Below are 16,796 nucleotides of genomic sequence, written 5' to 3' on the forward strand. Positions count from 1 at the left end.
CGAAACAGAAGTGGTTTCTACAAGAGCGGCAAACTAAAAAAAAAAAAGCTCTGCATTCAATCTGGATCTGGAGAGCTGGTGCAGGAGATAAATAAACAAAATGAACTACTATGAAGTGAAATATTTTGAGAAAAATATACTCATGTTTTGTGGAAAAAACCCTGAAAAAAAAATCTGCTGCATTGTTGGGTTTTTTTCTTTAAATAGGTCCAACGCCATTTTCAATACCTTCATATGTACAGTGTCTTGCAAAAGTATTCATCCCCCTTTGTGTTTGTCCTGTTTCATTACATTACAAGCTGGAATTAAAATGGACTTTTTTAAAACCACTTTAAAGGTGAAAATTGTATTTTTTATTGTGACGCAAACAATAATTAAGATGAAAAAACAGAAATCTGGAGTGTGCATAGGTATTCGCCCCCTTTCGTATGAAACCCCTAAATAAGAGAAGCAATTCACTTCATAAGTCACATAATTAGTTGATTAAGATCCACCTGTGTTCTGGAAGGACCCTGACTCTGCAACACTACTAAGCAAGCAACATGAGAACCAAGGAGCCTCCAAACAGGTCAGAGACAAAGTTGTGGAGAAGTATAGATCAGGGTTGGGTTATAAAAAAATATCCCAAACTTTGAATCTCCCAGGGAGCACCATTAAATCCATTATAGCAAAATGGAAAGAATATGGCACCACTATAAACCTGACAAGAGAAGGCCAGCCACCAAAACTCACAGACCAGGCAAGGAGGGCGTTAATCAGAGATGCAACAAAGACACCAAAGACAACACTGAAGGAGCTGCAAAGATCCACAGCGGAGACGGGAGTATCTGTCCATAGGACCACTTTAAGCTGTACACTCCACAGAGTGGGGCTTTATGGAAGAGTGGCCAGAAAAAAGCCACTGCCTAAGAAAACACATTTGGAGTTTGCCCAGCAGCATGTGGCAGACTCCCCAAACACATGGAAGAAGATTCTTTGGTTAAATGAGACTAAAATTGATATTTTTGGCCATCACGGGACACACCATGTGTGGCACAAACCCAACACCCTGAGAACACCATTCCTACAATGAAGCATGGTGGTGGCAGCATCATGCTGTGGGGATATTTTTCATCTGTAGGGACAGGAAAGCTGGTCAGGATTGACGGAAAGATAGATGGCATCTTTCAGGACAATTCTGGAGGAAAACCTGTTTGAGTCGGCCAGAGGTTTGGGACTGGGATGAAGGTTCACATTCCAGCAGGGCAATGACCCTAAACATACTGCTAAAGCTACACTGGAGTGGTTTAATGGGAAACATTTAAATGTCTTGGAATGGCCTCGTCAAAGCCCAAACCTCAATCCAATTGAGAATCTGTGGCATAACTTGAAGATTGCTGTACACCAACGCAACCCATATAACTGTAGAAGGATAAAGCAGCTAGAGATAATGATATATATATATATATATATATATATATATATATATATATATATATATATATATATATAATTTTTTAAAAAATGGGGGGGGGGGCTCATTTCAAATTCCAACAGTTTCCCAGCCCTCTACTTCAATATTATTATTTTCAAGAAAGGCACAAAATATGTCCCAGATCCTCCAAAACTTGTCCAGCTTGCCTTTTGTAGTATAACTTATTCTCTCCAAAGCAAAATAAAAGCACATTCCTTTCAACCAATGCGCTAAAACACAGGACACTTCTGTTTTCCATGCCTTGGCCAGACAGCGTTTAGCCTCCAAAAAACAAATATTCAGCAAGTGTTGTACATTATTAGAGGGGGTGAAGTCTTCTGGATAGATGTGCAGTAGGCATAGTTTTGGTTTAAGGGGCACCTCTTCCTCAATTATCTGACTAACAACCTCTATCACTTTCTTCCAAAATGATAAGGTTTGTGGACACTCCCACATACAGTGAAATAAAGACCCTTTGTCATGTTTACATTTAAAACAAGTGTCTGGAATGTTGGGATTAAATCGGTGTAGCTTGGCTGGAGTAATGTATAGTCTATTCAACCATTTGTATTGAAGTAATTTAGAGTTTGTATTTATGGTTTGTGACTGGGCTAAAATATATGCTTCAGACCACTCTTCCTCTGTGATATTCTCCTGCAAGTCTGTCTTCCAAACTTGAAGGATGTTATGTGATGATTCTGACGATTTACTTACCAGGAGGTTATACAATATAGAGACCTGTCCTCTGGAGTGTAAGAAATTGAGAATGAATTTTTCTAAAGTAGAAAGAGGGGGCAGTTGTAAGCAGTGTTGGGCACGTTACTTTCAAAAAGTAATTAGTTATAGTTACTAGTTACTTTTCCCAAAAAGTAACTGAGTTAGTAACGGAGTTACTTTGTCATAAAAGTAACTAATTACCAGGGAAAGTAATTATTCCGTTACATTTTGTTCCCCCTCAAAAAAATCAAATTCAATTAGTGTAATCATAATAAAAGTGAATGTTAAATGTGTTTAATGACTGAAATGGACACTTAACAGAACCAATTAGTAATGTTATCTACACTATATTAATATTTTTGTGGGACAATGTGAGATAAGACATCTATCAAATGTAATATATTTTTGTAGTTATTAAAATTATGTTACTAATTAAATACTGGCCACTGACGAGGACAAACGCTTTGTTCCTCAACATAATGGCATTGCACGTAAACACTCTTGCCTTTTATTTCAAGTAATGAAAAGTACTGGCTGTATTTCCAGTGTGAAAGCGCAGTGCTGGGCTGACCGCTCGCCATCGCTGGGTCTTCTGATTGAAAGAGCGCACAGTAGTGCAGTAGGCGTGGCCTACCTACGTATGTTGTCCAAATCTACTCTGATTGGCTTACTGTGCCGTTGTCTCGCGTCTCCCCGCCCCACACTAAAGCAGAGTAAAGAAAGGCTGAACGAGCAGCGTGCCAGATGAGAACAGCTTTAATAAAGTAACGCATAGTATTTTATTATAAGTAACGGGAACGGCGTTATAACGATGTAAAAAGTAATTAGTTAGATTACTCGTTACTAAAAAAAGTAACGCCGTTAGTAACGCCGTTTATTTCTAACGTCGTTATTCCCATCACTGGTTGTAAGCTGTAACCTTGGCTGCTCAGGATAAAGCTTCTCAATTGCAAATATTTAAAGAAATGTTTAGAAGGGATTGTGTACTTAGACTTAAGTTCTTCAAATGACATAAAAACAGACCTGTCATCGTATAGGTCAGCAACCTTAGCTATACCCTGAGATGCCCAGAATTTAAATCCTGAGTCAGATCTACCAGGTTGAAAGGCATTATTGCCATAAATGGGAGAAAACAGATAGTGTGTGTGGAAGCTCAGCTAAATGTGCACAAACTTTAAACCAGACTGAAATAGTATTTTTGAGGAAAGGATTTTTTGTCTTACTAGTTAGTATGTTCTTACTGGCAGAATATAAATATAAGTTTGGGGAGATATTGATTTGATGCGATTCTACCAAAATCCAGGATGGAGGATTATTTTTTCAAAATAAAACATCCCTGCTCTGATTTGAGCTGCCCAGTAATACCACTCAAGGTTTGGGAGCTGTAGACCACCTCTATCATATGGTAGATACAAAAGTGATAGCCTGAGCCTGGGACGCCTATTGTTCCATATGAAGTTAGAAAAAAGCTTTCGGAGTGAAGAAAAAAAGGATGACGGTGGTGCAAGTGGAATTGATTGAAAGAGATATAAAAACTTAGGTAATATTGACATCTTAAGAACATTCACTCTTCCAATCATAGAGATAGGGAATTTTGTCCATCTGTTCACAAGCTGAGTGACCTTATCCACCATGGGATTGTAGTTGTTGGGAACAATCTTATCAACACATGGAGAAATCTTAATGCCCAGATAGGTGAAGCCTTTTGGAGAAATCAGAAAAGGGCTGTGTATTGGAGGGTTTTGTGCCTCATTTTCATTCATAAACATAATCGCTGATTTAGTATCATTAATCTTATAACCTGCAAAAGTACCAAATAGCCTAATCAGATCTAAAAGAACGGGTAAAGTATATTTCAAATTAGAACAAAATAAAAGAATATCATCTGCGTAAAGTGCTATACGATGTTCTACATCTCCGATCTTTATGCCCTCTAAATTAGGATCTTTACGAATAGCCATAGCCAGTGGTTCAATAGCCAGGGCAAATAGCAATGGAGATAAAGGGCAGCCTTGTCTTGTACCCCGTAGCAGATGGAAAGGCTGGGAAGTCAGTCCATTGGTTAAGACCATGGCCTGTGGATCAGCATAGATTAGTTTAATCCAACTAAGAAATTTCCCCTGGATACCATACCTTTGCAAAACTTCAAATAGGTACTGCAACTCCACTCTATCAAAAGCCTTCTCGGCATTCCAGATTTCTGTTTTTTCATCTTATTGTTTGCATCACAATAAATCAACAATGTGCACCTTTAAAGTGGTAGGCATGTTGTGTAAATCAAATGGTGCTAACCCTCCAAGAATCCATTTTAATTCCATCTTGTAATGCAACAAAACAGGACAAACACCAAGGGGGATGAGTACTTTTGAAAGACGCTGTAAATGCCTTCAACTGGCGGATTAGGGAAATTATGTAAAACTGGCACGATGGGGCCAAGACAGCCGGGGAGAACGCGTGCTAGCAGCAGGTAGTTACAGAACACCTTAGCTGAAAGGGAGGAGGTTGAAGTATAAACTTTCTCCCAAACGTCTGTTATTGAATAACTCCATGTACGTATAGTACACACGCGCGCACACAACAACCTAAAGTGCTTTCATACATGTCAAACTTTTTCCTGGAGTTGGAGGAGCTACAAAGCTAAAAACACCCTGTAAATTGCAGTTAAAATATTTATGCACTTTTTTTAACCAACAACAGAGACCATAGTACTGCCTTCTTGTTTTCTACTGGCTCACAAATTCACCTCGATGAAGCTGTCTTGGTCTGAATGCTGCTTTCATTGAAAAGCAGTAGCAAAGGGTCAAAAATCAAACTCTATGGCCGAACTATAAATATTGGCACCTCCGAGTCAGAACTCTATGCAATATGAAATCACATTTAAAAAACCAAACAACAACAAAAAAAAAACAACCCACAGATATTTAAAAAAAGTCTACTACTTGAAAAGGGAAATTAAAAGGATCATGAATTAGAAGAAGGGTTTAGTGGTCATCGGTAGCTTTCTCAGGTTGAGCTTGTGGCTTGTTTAGCTTCCAGGCATCATTCTCTGTAACCTCTGCTTCCGACTCACTGCTGGAGCTGTCGCTTCCGCTGCTACTGCTCTCGCGATCACTGCAGTCTTTTTCCCGCGCTCTCAGTTTGTGCTTGATGCTCTTTTTATCCTCTTTTGTTTTCTTCTCTGGTGTTTCTGGACATACGGACTCACTGGTCCTAGCATCCGCTGGAGTCTGGGTTTCCTGCCAGGTGCAGGGTCCCTGGGGGAAATGGAGAGCTCTCCTTGGCGTGCAAAGCTTCTTTGGCTTCAGCTCTTTGTTGGAGGTGAAACTCTTAGCCTTGGAGGTGACCACAAACCAGTCCTGGCCACAAGACAAGTGTTCAGGTAACCCTCATGTTCTGGTCACTACTTAGCAATTAATGGTCCACACAGTTATGGAAATATACAGACCAAAAACAAAAAACAAACCAAAAAAAACATATTACATTGTCCAGCAGAACTGTGCTCTTTTACCTGGGAATGAACAGAGTTGATGTGGTATTTCACGCCACTCTCTGAGTTGAACTCTTTCTTACATATCAGGCATGTGTATTTCCCAGCCTGAAAGTTGCCCTGCAGAGAAAGAAACCCGAGATTCACTCTTGGGCTATTTCCCCTTCAATCATATTCATAAAACTGCTATTATTCATTCAATTATTATTAAAAACTCTGTGGCCAAGTAGCAGAGAACTGTGCAAACTCTGATCTTCATCTGTACTTAATAGCTGAGGTAATTGCATCCCTTCGAACTCCAAAAATCACTCAAATATTCCTGCAATCATCACAATAAACTTTCACAGCATGTTGACTGGAAATAGAACACATAATGGAACTTGTACACGCTGTTATCAGCATTCAGCATTTCGGATTGTTTGGGATTCGATCCGAGTGAATAAGGAATGCTTTGGACTACAAGTACATTTTCACAGGTTTAGGCCATGCTTTTAGTGCTGAAATGCTTTACGAAATAGAATAAACATACAGTAAGAGTCAAAAGTTTGGACACCCCTACTCATTCATAGATTTTACTGTATTTTGTATTTTCGACATTGTAGAATACTGAAGACATTGAAACATTAACACATAGAACAGATATCAAATTATCACATGACCCGTACAAACCCACACGTGCACTCTTAATAAAACCATTCGAAAAAAAAAATTCATGTGACTCGGCAGGTAAGGATTTTTGAATCCGGTCTGGGAAACGGCTGTATCCGGCCTTGGACCCGTTTCCGGCCCCGGACCAGTTTCTGTCGCTTCCGCCGTTTTCAATTTGCTCTGAATTGTTACTTTGACAAAAGAGCGACACAACTGAGCACAGTGAAAGTGAATTTTATTATCCAAATGATTTATCAGACACAGACCTAATTGAACAAGCTGAAACTGTTGAAGAAAAAACAAAAAAAAGTTTCTTTTGAGTGAAAAAATTAACTTGCTTATACAAGGACATTAAGAAAACACTGTAAAGCATCCAAGTATGACATGACCGTTTTCAAAAGTTTTCTTGCTGAAGTTAAGGAGGAAAGAGACGTAACAGTCATCCCCTTTCAGAAGCTAGAGCTTGCTATTTATTTTCTATATACAAGCGAAGAAAAAAAAAGGAAATTTAGACTACGAACCTGACACTGTCTTCCTTTTTGCGAAGTATTCAACGCTACCTTGACAACAACATTAAGATTTTCGCACACCGTTGTTCACCGTTTTCTACTGTGTATGATCATTATAAAAGGTCATGGGATAAAATGCTTATTGACTAAGTTAGGTCGGGCTGGATGGGAAAATATTTGACTCTTGGTCATTTGCACGGACCTCGCTGCACTCTATTTTCCCGTCCGGCCCTCTCATTCAGTCAATAAGTATATACAGTCGTGGCCAAAAGTTGAGACTGACAAAATTTTGGTTTTCACAAAGTTTGCTGCTTCAGTGTTTATGGTGGCAATTTGCATCGACTCTCGACTGTTATGAAGAGTGATCAGATGAATTGCAATTAATTGCAAAGTCCTTCCTTGTCACGAAAATGAAATCACAAAAAACATTTCCACTGCATTTTAGCCCTGCCAGAAAATGACCTGCTAACATAATTTCAGTGATCTTCTCGTTAGCTCAGCAGAAAGAAGTGTTAAGGAGGACAAGGCAGCTGATATCACCCTGTCATGCTGACTGAATTAGAAGAGCAGACTAGTTGCTTTAAAAGGGGGGTGGTGCTTGAAATCATTGTCTTCTGTTAACCATGGATACCTCCAAGGAAACACGTGCAGTCATCATTGCTTTGCATCAAAAGGGCTTCACAGGCAAGGATATTGCTGCTAGTAAGATTGCACCTAAATCAACCATTTATTGGATCATCAAGAACTTCAAGGAGAGAGGTTCAATTGCTGTGAAGGCTTCAGGGCATCCAAGAAAGTCCAGCAAGTGCCAGGACCGTCTCCTAAAGAGGATTCGGCTACGGGATCGGGTCACCACCAGTGCAGAGCTTGCTCAGGAATGGCAGCAGGCACGTGTGAGTGCATCTGTATGCACAGTGAGGTGAAGACTTTTGGAGGATGGCCTGGTGTCAAGAAGGGCACCAAAGAAGCCACTTCTCTCCAAGAAAAACATCAAGGGCAGACTGCAGGAAGTACAGGGATTGGACTGCAGAGGACTGGGGTAAAATTATTTTTTCTGACGAAGCCCCCTTCAGACTGTTTGGGATGTCTGGAAAAAACGATTGTCAGGAGAAGAAAAGGTGAGTGCTACCACGAGTCCTGTGTAATGCCAACAGTAAAGCATCCTGAGACTATTCATGTGTGGGGTCGCTTCTCATCCAATAGAATGGGCTCACTCACAATTTTGCCTAAGAACACTGCCATGAATAAAGAATGGTATCGAAACATCCTTCAAAAGCAACTTCTCCCAACAATCCAGGAGCAATTTGGTGATGAACAATGCTTTTTCCAGCATGATGGAGCACCATGTCACAAGGCAAAAGTGATAACCAAGTGGCTCAGGGAACAAAACGTTGAAATTTTGGGTCCATGGCCAGGAAACTCCTCAGATCTTAATCCCATCGAGAACCTGTGGTCAATCCTCAAAAAGCGGGTGGACAAACAAAAGCCCAAAAATAAACCCCAAGCACTGATTATGCAAGAATGGGTTGCCAGTCAGTCAGTCAGTCAGTCAGTCAGTCAGTCAGTCAGTCAGGATTTGGCCCAGAAGCTTATATCCAGCATGCCAGGGCAGGAGCCTTGAAAAAGAAGGGTCAACGCTGTAAATATTGACTCTTTGTATGAACTTGATGTATTTGTCAATAAAAGCCTTTGAAACTTACGAAATGCTTAGAATTGTACTTCGGTATACCATCTGACAAAAAGATCCAAAAACACTGAAGCAGCAAACTTTGTGAAAACCAAAATTTGTGTCCGTCTCAAAACTTTTGGCCACGACTATATGATGTGGTTTAAAAAAGATTTACACACTATTGGCATTATCTTAACCAGCTTTATGAGGTCGTCACCTGGAATGCTTTTAAATTAACAGGTGCCTTGTCCAAAGTTAATCAGTGCAATTTCTTGCCTTCGTAATGCGTTAGAACAGTAAATAATAAAACCATAGTAAATAGCTCTATTCTACAACTGTAGTACAACCCCGATTCCAAAAAAGTTGGGACAAAGTATAAATTGTAAATAAAAACGGAATGCAATAATTTACAAATCTCAAAAACTGATACTGTATTCACAATAGAACACAGACAACATATCAAATGTCGAAAGTGAGACATTTTGAAATTTCATGCCAAATATTGGCTCATTTGAAATTTCATGACAGCAACACATCTCAAAAAAGTTGGGACAGGGGCAATAAGAGGCTGGAAAAGTTAAAGGTACAAAAAAGAAACAGCTGGAGGACCAAATTGCAACTCATTAGGTCAATTGGCAATAGGTCATTAACATGACTGGGTATAAAAAGAGCATCTTGGAGTGGCAGCGGCTCTCAGAAGTAAAGATGGGAAGAGGATCACCAATCCCCCTAATTCTGCGCCGACAAATAGTGGAGCAATATCAGAAAGGAGTTCGACAGTGTAAAATTGCAAAGAGTTTGAACATATCATCTACAGTGCATAATATCATCAAAAGATTCAGAGAATCTGGAAGAATCTCTGTGCGTAAGGGTCAAGGCCAGAAAACCATACTGGGTGCCCGTGATCTTCGGGCCCTTAGACGGCACTGCATCACATACAGGCATGCTTCTGTATTGGAAATCACAAAATGGGCTCAGGAATATTTCCAGAGAACATTATCTGTGAACACAATTCACCGTGCCATCCGCCGTTGCCAGCTAAAACTCTATAGTTCAAAGAAGAAGCCGTATCTAAACATGATCCAGAAGCGCAGACGTCTTCTCTGGGCCAAGGCTCATTTAAAATGGACTGTGGCAAAGTGGAAAACTGTTCTGTGGTCAGACGAATCAAAATTTGAAATTCTTGATGGAAATCAGGGACGCCGTGTCATTCGGACTAAAGAGGAGAAGGACGACCCAAGTTGTTATCAGCGCTCAGTTCAGAAGCCTGCATCTCTGATGGTATGGGGTTGCATTAGTGCGTGTGGCATGGGCAGCTTACACAACTGGAAAGACACCATCAATGCTGAAAGGTATATCCAGGTTCTAGAGCAACATATGCTCCCATCCAGACGACGTCTCTTTCAGGGAAGACCTTGCATTTTCCAACATGACAATGCCAAACCACATACTGCATCAATTACAGCATCATGGCTGCGTAGAAGAAGGGTCCAGGTACTGAACTGGCCAGCCTGCAGTCCAGATCTTTCACCCATAGAAAACATTTGGCGCATCATAAAACGGAAGATACGACAAAAAAGACCTAAGACAGTTGAGCAACTAGAATCCTACATTAGACAAGAATGGGTTAACATTCCTATCCCTAAACTTGAGCAAGTTGTCTCCTCAGTCCCCAGACGTTTACAGACTGTAAGGGGATGTCTCACAGTGGTAAACATGGCCTTGTCCCAACTTTTTTGAGATGTGCTGTTGTCATGAAATTTAAAATCACCTAATTTTTCTCTTTAAATGATACATTTTCTCAGGTTAAACATTTGATATGTCATCTATGTTCTATTCTGAATAAAATATGGAATTTTGAAACTTCCACATCATTGCATTCCGTTTTTATTTACAATTTGTACTTTGTCCCAACTTTTTTGGAATCGGGGTTGTAATTCATATGTCAAGAACCGCTCAACTAAGTAAAGAGAAACGACTTCCATCATTACTTTAAAGTGCCAGTCTTACAAAAATGGCATCACCCCTGGAAATCATACCTTTATAAAACTAGACATGTTAAATAGTTTACTGTCTAAATTGTATTTTAATACGAGACCGGGAACATGTTCTATTTAGCCGGTAAAGTTTGGCTCTTTGAGTTTTAGAGGAAAAAATATACTTTTTAGAGAATCTGTTCCTCTCAGATCCTTAGAAAAGAAGGTCAGACACTGTGTCTCATGTTTATACAAGATGAAGAATACCGTTTTGTGTCACACTGTTCTACTGTGCAAGATTATTGCAAAACGTGTATGTGCAGAACACCCGGACATTAAGAAGATATCTGATATGCTGTTGTTATTTTGGCAAGTATATAACAGTGGGTGTGAAAATCGAGAATGCTTCTTTGGGTGATATTCTTTTGTGATTCTTTTCATTCGGAGAAGTCCTCTTGCAAGACGTATAATAAACTTATTTTCTGTCTACTTTCTTACTAACAGCCTCGAGTCTTTTTACGCTTTTCCACCACACAGTCCACCATTACACAAATGTGTTCCTGGTAAGTTACTGTTCATTCAAAGGAAGGTGACATCATATGCGCAACGCTCAAAAGTTCGCGGCATTTCTGGCTCCGTCTGCTTTGTAAAGTGTAGCAGGTTTTTAAATTTTTTTTAAATTCCAAAACAAAATTAAAACCAAAGCATGCCTCCTAAGAGGCGTGTCGTTCAAAGCTGTTCAAGTGTAGCTGATTTAAAAAAAAGCAGAAGTTTGATCCATTATAGCCCAAAGTTGGCAGGATACTTACGGAATGAAATGGGTTTGATTTGTACGGACAGGACGGTTTGGTGTCTGCATCATACATTTTGAAAAAGATCAATCTACGAGGCAAATTCGCAGACGGATTTGAGTAACGTCTGGTACGCAGAGAAGTTCCTATGATCTGGAAACAAAAGTCAGAAGTGCCATCCCAAAGGGCTCACCGCATAGTCAGTGTCAAGCTTTTGTTACGCACTTTCACTTTCAGCGCTGGAGTCAGCAGAAGCGGGTGACGCGTTGTTCCACATGCATTGTGCGCAGCAGCCAGGAATTTGTTAGGGTTCACCTCCAAAACTAAGCTGCTCATAAAACTACAACCTTTTCTGGTTCTAACAGTACCAACAAGATAAATTGTGAGCTACTGCTCACTTACGGTACATATACCCCTGCTCTCGCTTATATCAGAATGCAAGCAATCGAAGGAATAGGACACTTATTATGAATGTTGACTTCAACAAATAATTAACCCTGAAACAAGCAAGTAAAGAGCAGTGTCTCTCCCCAGGGACTTCAAATAGCATCCTGCTAAACTGTCATATGAAATAGCATTTTGCTTCTTGAAATAGTGTCAAAATCCACGCTATACGTTTTGTAAATACCAGGGATGTGATTTGGGGCTGGTGAAATTATCTGAAAATTTTAGCCGGGGGTCTGGGGGCCGCAGGCCCCTAGCTGGTCCAGGGCAGCGTCCTGGTGGGGGGACAAGGGGGGCGAAGCCCCCCGAAGCTCCTGGGTTCTGGGGTTTTCTGACTTAAAAATTGTACTAAAATGGCAAGCAAATACACAAGAAAAAACTTGTCATGATTAACAAATTCAAGCCAATTTAATGGTCAACATGCAACTCTGAGCCCCTATAGTAAATTCAATGATTCTTAACTGACAAAAAGCCAAAACATGAAACCTAAAAATGTCATTCTAAATTAAATCATCTGCATTAGAATAAATAGAAAATTGTATAAGGAAAAACAAAATTTATACTTTCAATTACTGTAGAAGTTGAACATACCTAAATGTAAGGCTGCACGATTATGGAAAAAATGATAATCACGATTATCTTGATCAAAATTGTAATCACGATTATTAATCACGATTATTCTTGATGTTAGGGAAATCACTTAAATTTTATCTCACTATATTCAAACAAACAATATGAACAGCTTTCAGTGCAGAATGAAATTTAAAAGAGAAGTTCTGATTTCCAAATGACAAATAAATGAAATTTATCCAAGAAATTACCAAAGGATGAAGGAACTGAAAACTCAATTGGAACAATTACATAGCATTATACTGAGGCCTACAAGTTTTTAGCTAGAAAGACCAGCCTATCAACATGCTCTGGCTTTAAACATGAGCGAAGGCAGGTCACAACATTGCCTCCAGTGCTAAATAGTCTGTTGTTCCGACATAGTTAGCTTTTCTCTCTCACCTCAATCTGTTACCTACTCACACGCCATTAGGGGGCGAACCGACGCATGTAAGGTTTCATTACTGTGACTTGGCTTGCTTGCTTATTTAGGCGGAGTAATGAAACCTTACATGCGTCAGTTCGCCCCCTAATGGTTTGGCGGAGTACTGGTCAAAAACTGCTTTATCAGATATGCAGCAGAGCTCGCATTTTAAATGGAAATAAATCACGATTTTCATTTAATTTAATCGTGGCAGCCAAAATCGCGATTTTCGATTAAATTCGATTAATTGTGCAGCCCTACCTAAATGTGCCTTTTCAAACAAACATGATGCAACATAAGAATTCATCCACAAGTCTTCAGGAACTCTCAAAGAAAAAAAGATGCTAGCATCCATGTCCAGTTCCAGCATATCAGTCACTTTTTTCTGCAGTTTCTACTCTAGCAATGTCAACTTCATATACATAACTCTATAGTGTTCACTCACCAAAGGATAATCATAACTCCACAGTGTTCATTCACTTAAGGATATTCAAAACTACTGTGTTCACTCACTTAGGTTTCGTTTCTATCCCGGGCTCCAGCCCAACTTTGCACGCTCGTAGCTCGGGCAGGGGAGGTCCCAGCCTGCCCAAACTTGACAGCCAGAGACCTCTGCCCTCCCCCCAAAGAACGAAATCGCTGAACAAATGTCTCACAGTCTTATGTCCAACGTCTGTAGCAACCTCTTTCTCCAACCATTCCCAGCGGAACTTGTTTTTCACTATTCTGTCAATTTCTTTAACTCGATTTGCATCTTCACGCTCGATCACGGAGGCTGCCATCTTTCAACTCTTTGTTTGAAGCGAGCTTACGTACAGCTATCTAACAAGCGCGTTCATTGGTTGTTACAGAGCGATGGGCCAATCACGTACCTCGTTTCATCTCAATGACGGAATTACTGAAAGTCAGAACGAATAGGATACGAATGCGGATTTTTGAGCGGAAAATCGGAAAAAAATTTTTTTTCAAATTTTGAGGTGAAAAAAGCGGAATTCCGCGAATTCGCAGAAAAATCACATCCCTGAAATACATTCAGTTGGTAAACAGGAAGTTGATGTGCGACAGACCTCAAAACGGTATACACGGTATAGAACCCCAAGCTGAAGCTCGGTACCAAATATCAAGCAGTTGTGATTTGTAGTTGCTGAGAAAAAAAAAAAGTGTTAGGAAAATTTTGGAAATCCGCACCATGTTATTCGTGAATACATTCAGTCGGTAAGCAGGAAGTCGATGTGCGACAGACCTGAAAACAGTATACACGGTATAGAACCCCAAGCTGAAGCTTGGTACCAAGAAACAAACGGCTATGATTTGTGGTTGCTGAGAAAAAGGGCGTTTCAGATGGACAGAGATACGGACGGACAGAGGTAAACTAGTATGCCCCCCTCCTTTGGAGCAGGGGTATAATTAGGATCACATAGACCCTTTCGGTTTTGTGCTACAACATTAGGTTGAGGTGGGGGGTGGGGTGTCCAGCGTGCAATTACCGTTAATGATTTTTGCTAAAATCACCGTATCTCTGCAACCGTAAAATATTTTTACAACTCCACCCTCTCATTCAAGTACTTTTGCAACTCTTACTCCAGACTTTCCAAGACAGCCATCATCATCATCATAAAGTCCACCTCTTTCCACTAATTTAGTGTGGTAACTTCCTAACTCTGAAATCAGATAAGAAAGCTCTGCAGTCCAAAATTAAAAGGCTGCAACATCAAGTAAAGGAAAAGGAAACACAATTACAAGTCAGTCAATCAGAACAACTGGGTGAATACATTTAAAACTACAGTATGGTTGATTCTCCAATAACCGTTCCAGCAGGTACATATTCAGGTTTTATTTGTGCTTTTTTTTCATTATCTCATTATCTCTAGCCGCTTTATCCTGTTCTACAGGGTCGCAGGCAAGCTGGAGCCTATCCCAGCTGACTAGGGGCGAAAGGCGGGGTACACCCTGGACAAGTCGCCAGGTCATCACAGGGCTGACACATAGACACAGACAACCATTCACACTCACATTCACACCTACGCTCAATTTAGAGTCACCAGTTAACCTAACCTGCATGTCTTTGGACTGTGGGGGAAACTGGAGCACCCGGAGGAAAACCACGCGGACACGGGGAGAACATGCAAACTCCACACAGAAAGGCCCTCGCCGGCCACGGGGCTCGAACCCGGACCTTCTTGCTGTGAGGCGACAGCGCTAACCACTACACCACTGTGCCGCCCCTGTGCTTTTTTTATTTCCTTTATTTAATCTGACTTCAATTCCATTGCGTTCCTAAGAATGTAATGGATCTGATGTGTCTAAAGGCCCAGTCCCACAATACTGATGACTACAGTGATGCTTGAAAGTTTGTGAACCCTTTAGAATTTTCTGTACTTCTGCATAAATATGACCTAAAACATCATCAGATTTTCACACAAGTCCTAAAAGTAGATAAACAGAACCCAGTTAAACAAATTAGACAAAAAATATACCTGGTAATTTGTTTATTGAGGAAAATGATCCAATATTACACATCTGTGAGTGGCAAAAGTATGTGAACCTCTAGGATTAGCAGTTAATTTGAAGGTGAAATTCGAGTCCGGTGTTTTCAATCAATGGGATGACAATCAGGTGTGAGTGGGCACCCTGTTTTATTTAAAGAACAGGGATCTATCAAAGTCTGAGCTTCACAACACATGTTTGTGGAAGTGTATCATGGCACAAACAAAGGAGATTTTTGAGGACCTCAGAAAAAGCGTTGTTGATGCTCATCAGGCTGGAAAAGATTACAAAACCATCTCTAAAGAGTTTGGACTCCACCAATCTACAGTCAGACAGACTGTGTACAAATGGAGGAAATTCAAGACCATTGTTACCCTCCCCAGGAGTGGTCGACCAACAAAGATCACTCCAAGAGCAAGGCGTGTAATAGTCGACGAGGTCACAAAGGACCATGGGTAACTTCTAAGCAACTGAAGGCCTCGCTCACATTGGCAACTGCTAATGTTCATGAGTCCACCATCAGGAGAACACTGGACAATAATGGTGTGCATGGCAGGGTTGCAAGGAGAAAGCCACTGCTCTCCAAAAAGGACATTGCTGCTCGTCTGCAGTTTGCTAAAGATCACGTGGACAAGCCAGAAAGCTTTTGGAAAAATGTTTTGTGGACCGATGAGACCAAAATAGAACTTTTTGGTTTAAATGAGAAGCGTTATGTTTGGAGAAAGGAAAACACTGCATTTCAGTATAAGAATCTTATCCCGTCTGTGAAACATGGTGGTGGCAGTATCATGGTTTGGGCCTGTTTTGCTGCATCTGGGCCAGGACGGCTTGCCATCATTGATGGAACAATGAATTCTGAATTATGCCAGCGAAATCTAAAGGAAAATGTCAGGACATCTGTCCATGAGCTGAATCTCAAGAGAAGGTGGGTCATGCAGCAAGACAACGACCCTAAGCACACAAGTCGTTCTACCAAAGAATGGTTAAAGAAGAATAAAAGTTAATGTTTTGGAATGGCCAAGTCAAAGTCCTGGCCTTAGTCCAATCCAAATGTTGTGGAAGGACCTGAAGCGAACAGTTCATGTGAGGAAACCCACCAACATCCCAGAGTTGAAGCTGTTCTGTACAGAGGAATGGGCTAAAATTCCTCCAAGCTGGTGTGCAGGACTGATCAACAGTTACCAGAAACGTTTAGTTGCAGTTATTGCTGCACAAGGGGGTCACACCAGATACTGAAAGCAAAGGTTCACATACTTTTGCCACTCACAGATATGTAATATTGGATCATTTTTCTCAATAAATAAATGACCAAGTATAATATTCTTGTCTCATTTGTTTAACTGGGTTCTCTTTATCTACTTGGAGGACTTGTGTGAAAATCTGATGATGTTTTAGGTAATTTATGCAGAAATATAGAAAATTCTAAAGGGTTCACAAACTTTCAAACACTACTGTATAACTACAATGATAACTATAAATAAATCGGTCTCCTGAAGTTTGTGGTCGCTGCTCACATCAGACCGATAATACCTATAGTCCAGACCTGGGTTTATCCGTATCGGTGAGATTGCTTCTGGAGCAA

At 40.4% G+C, this 16,796-nt stretch overlaps 1 protein-coding gene across 4 annotated transcripts in view; it reads right to left on the reverse strand.

Annotated features, from left to right (window-relative positions):
* Positions 1 to 1,510: 1,510 nt before the first annotated feature.
* The window catches only part of znf512 (zinc finger protein 512), a 65,367-nt gene continuing 50,081 nt past the window's right edge, over positions 1,511 to 16,796 (reverse strand). For all 4 annotated transcript variants that reach the window (XM_060914184.1, XM_060914185.1, XM_060914183.1 and 1 more), the window contains 2 exons: positions 5,679 to 5,777; positions 1,511 to 5,526 (listed from right to left, as the gene is read on the reverse strand). In XM_060914184.1, the coding sequence (XP_060770167.1) occupies positions 5,152 to 5,526; positions 5,679 to 5,777 (474 nt within the window). In that variant the 3' untranslated portion in view covers positions 1,511 to 5,151. The remainder of the gene's footprint in view (positions 5,527 to 5,678; positions 5,778 to 16,796) is intronic.

This window comes from Neoarius graeffei, chromosome 2, assembly GCF_027579695.1.
Source record: "Neoarius graeffei isolate fNeoGra1 chromosome 2, fNeoGra1.pri, whole genome shotgun sequence".
In the NCBI taxonomy this organism is placed as follows: domain Eukaryota; kingdom Metazoa; phylum Chordata; class Actinopteri; order Siluriformes; family Ariidae; genus Neoarius; species Neoarius graeffei.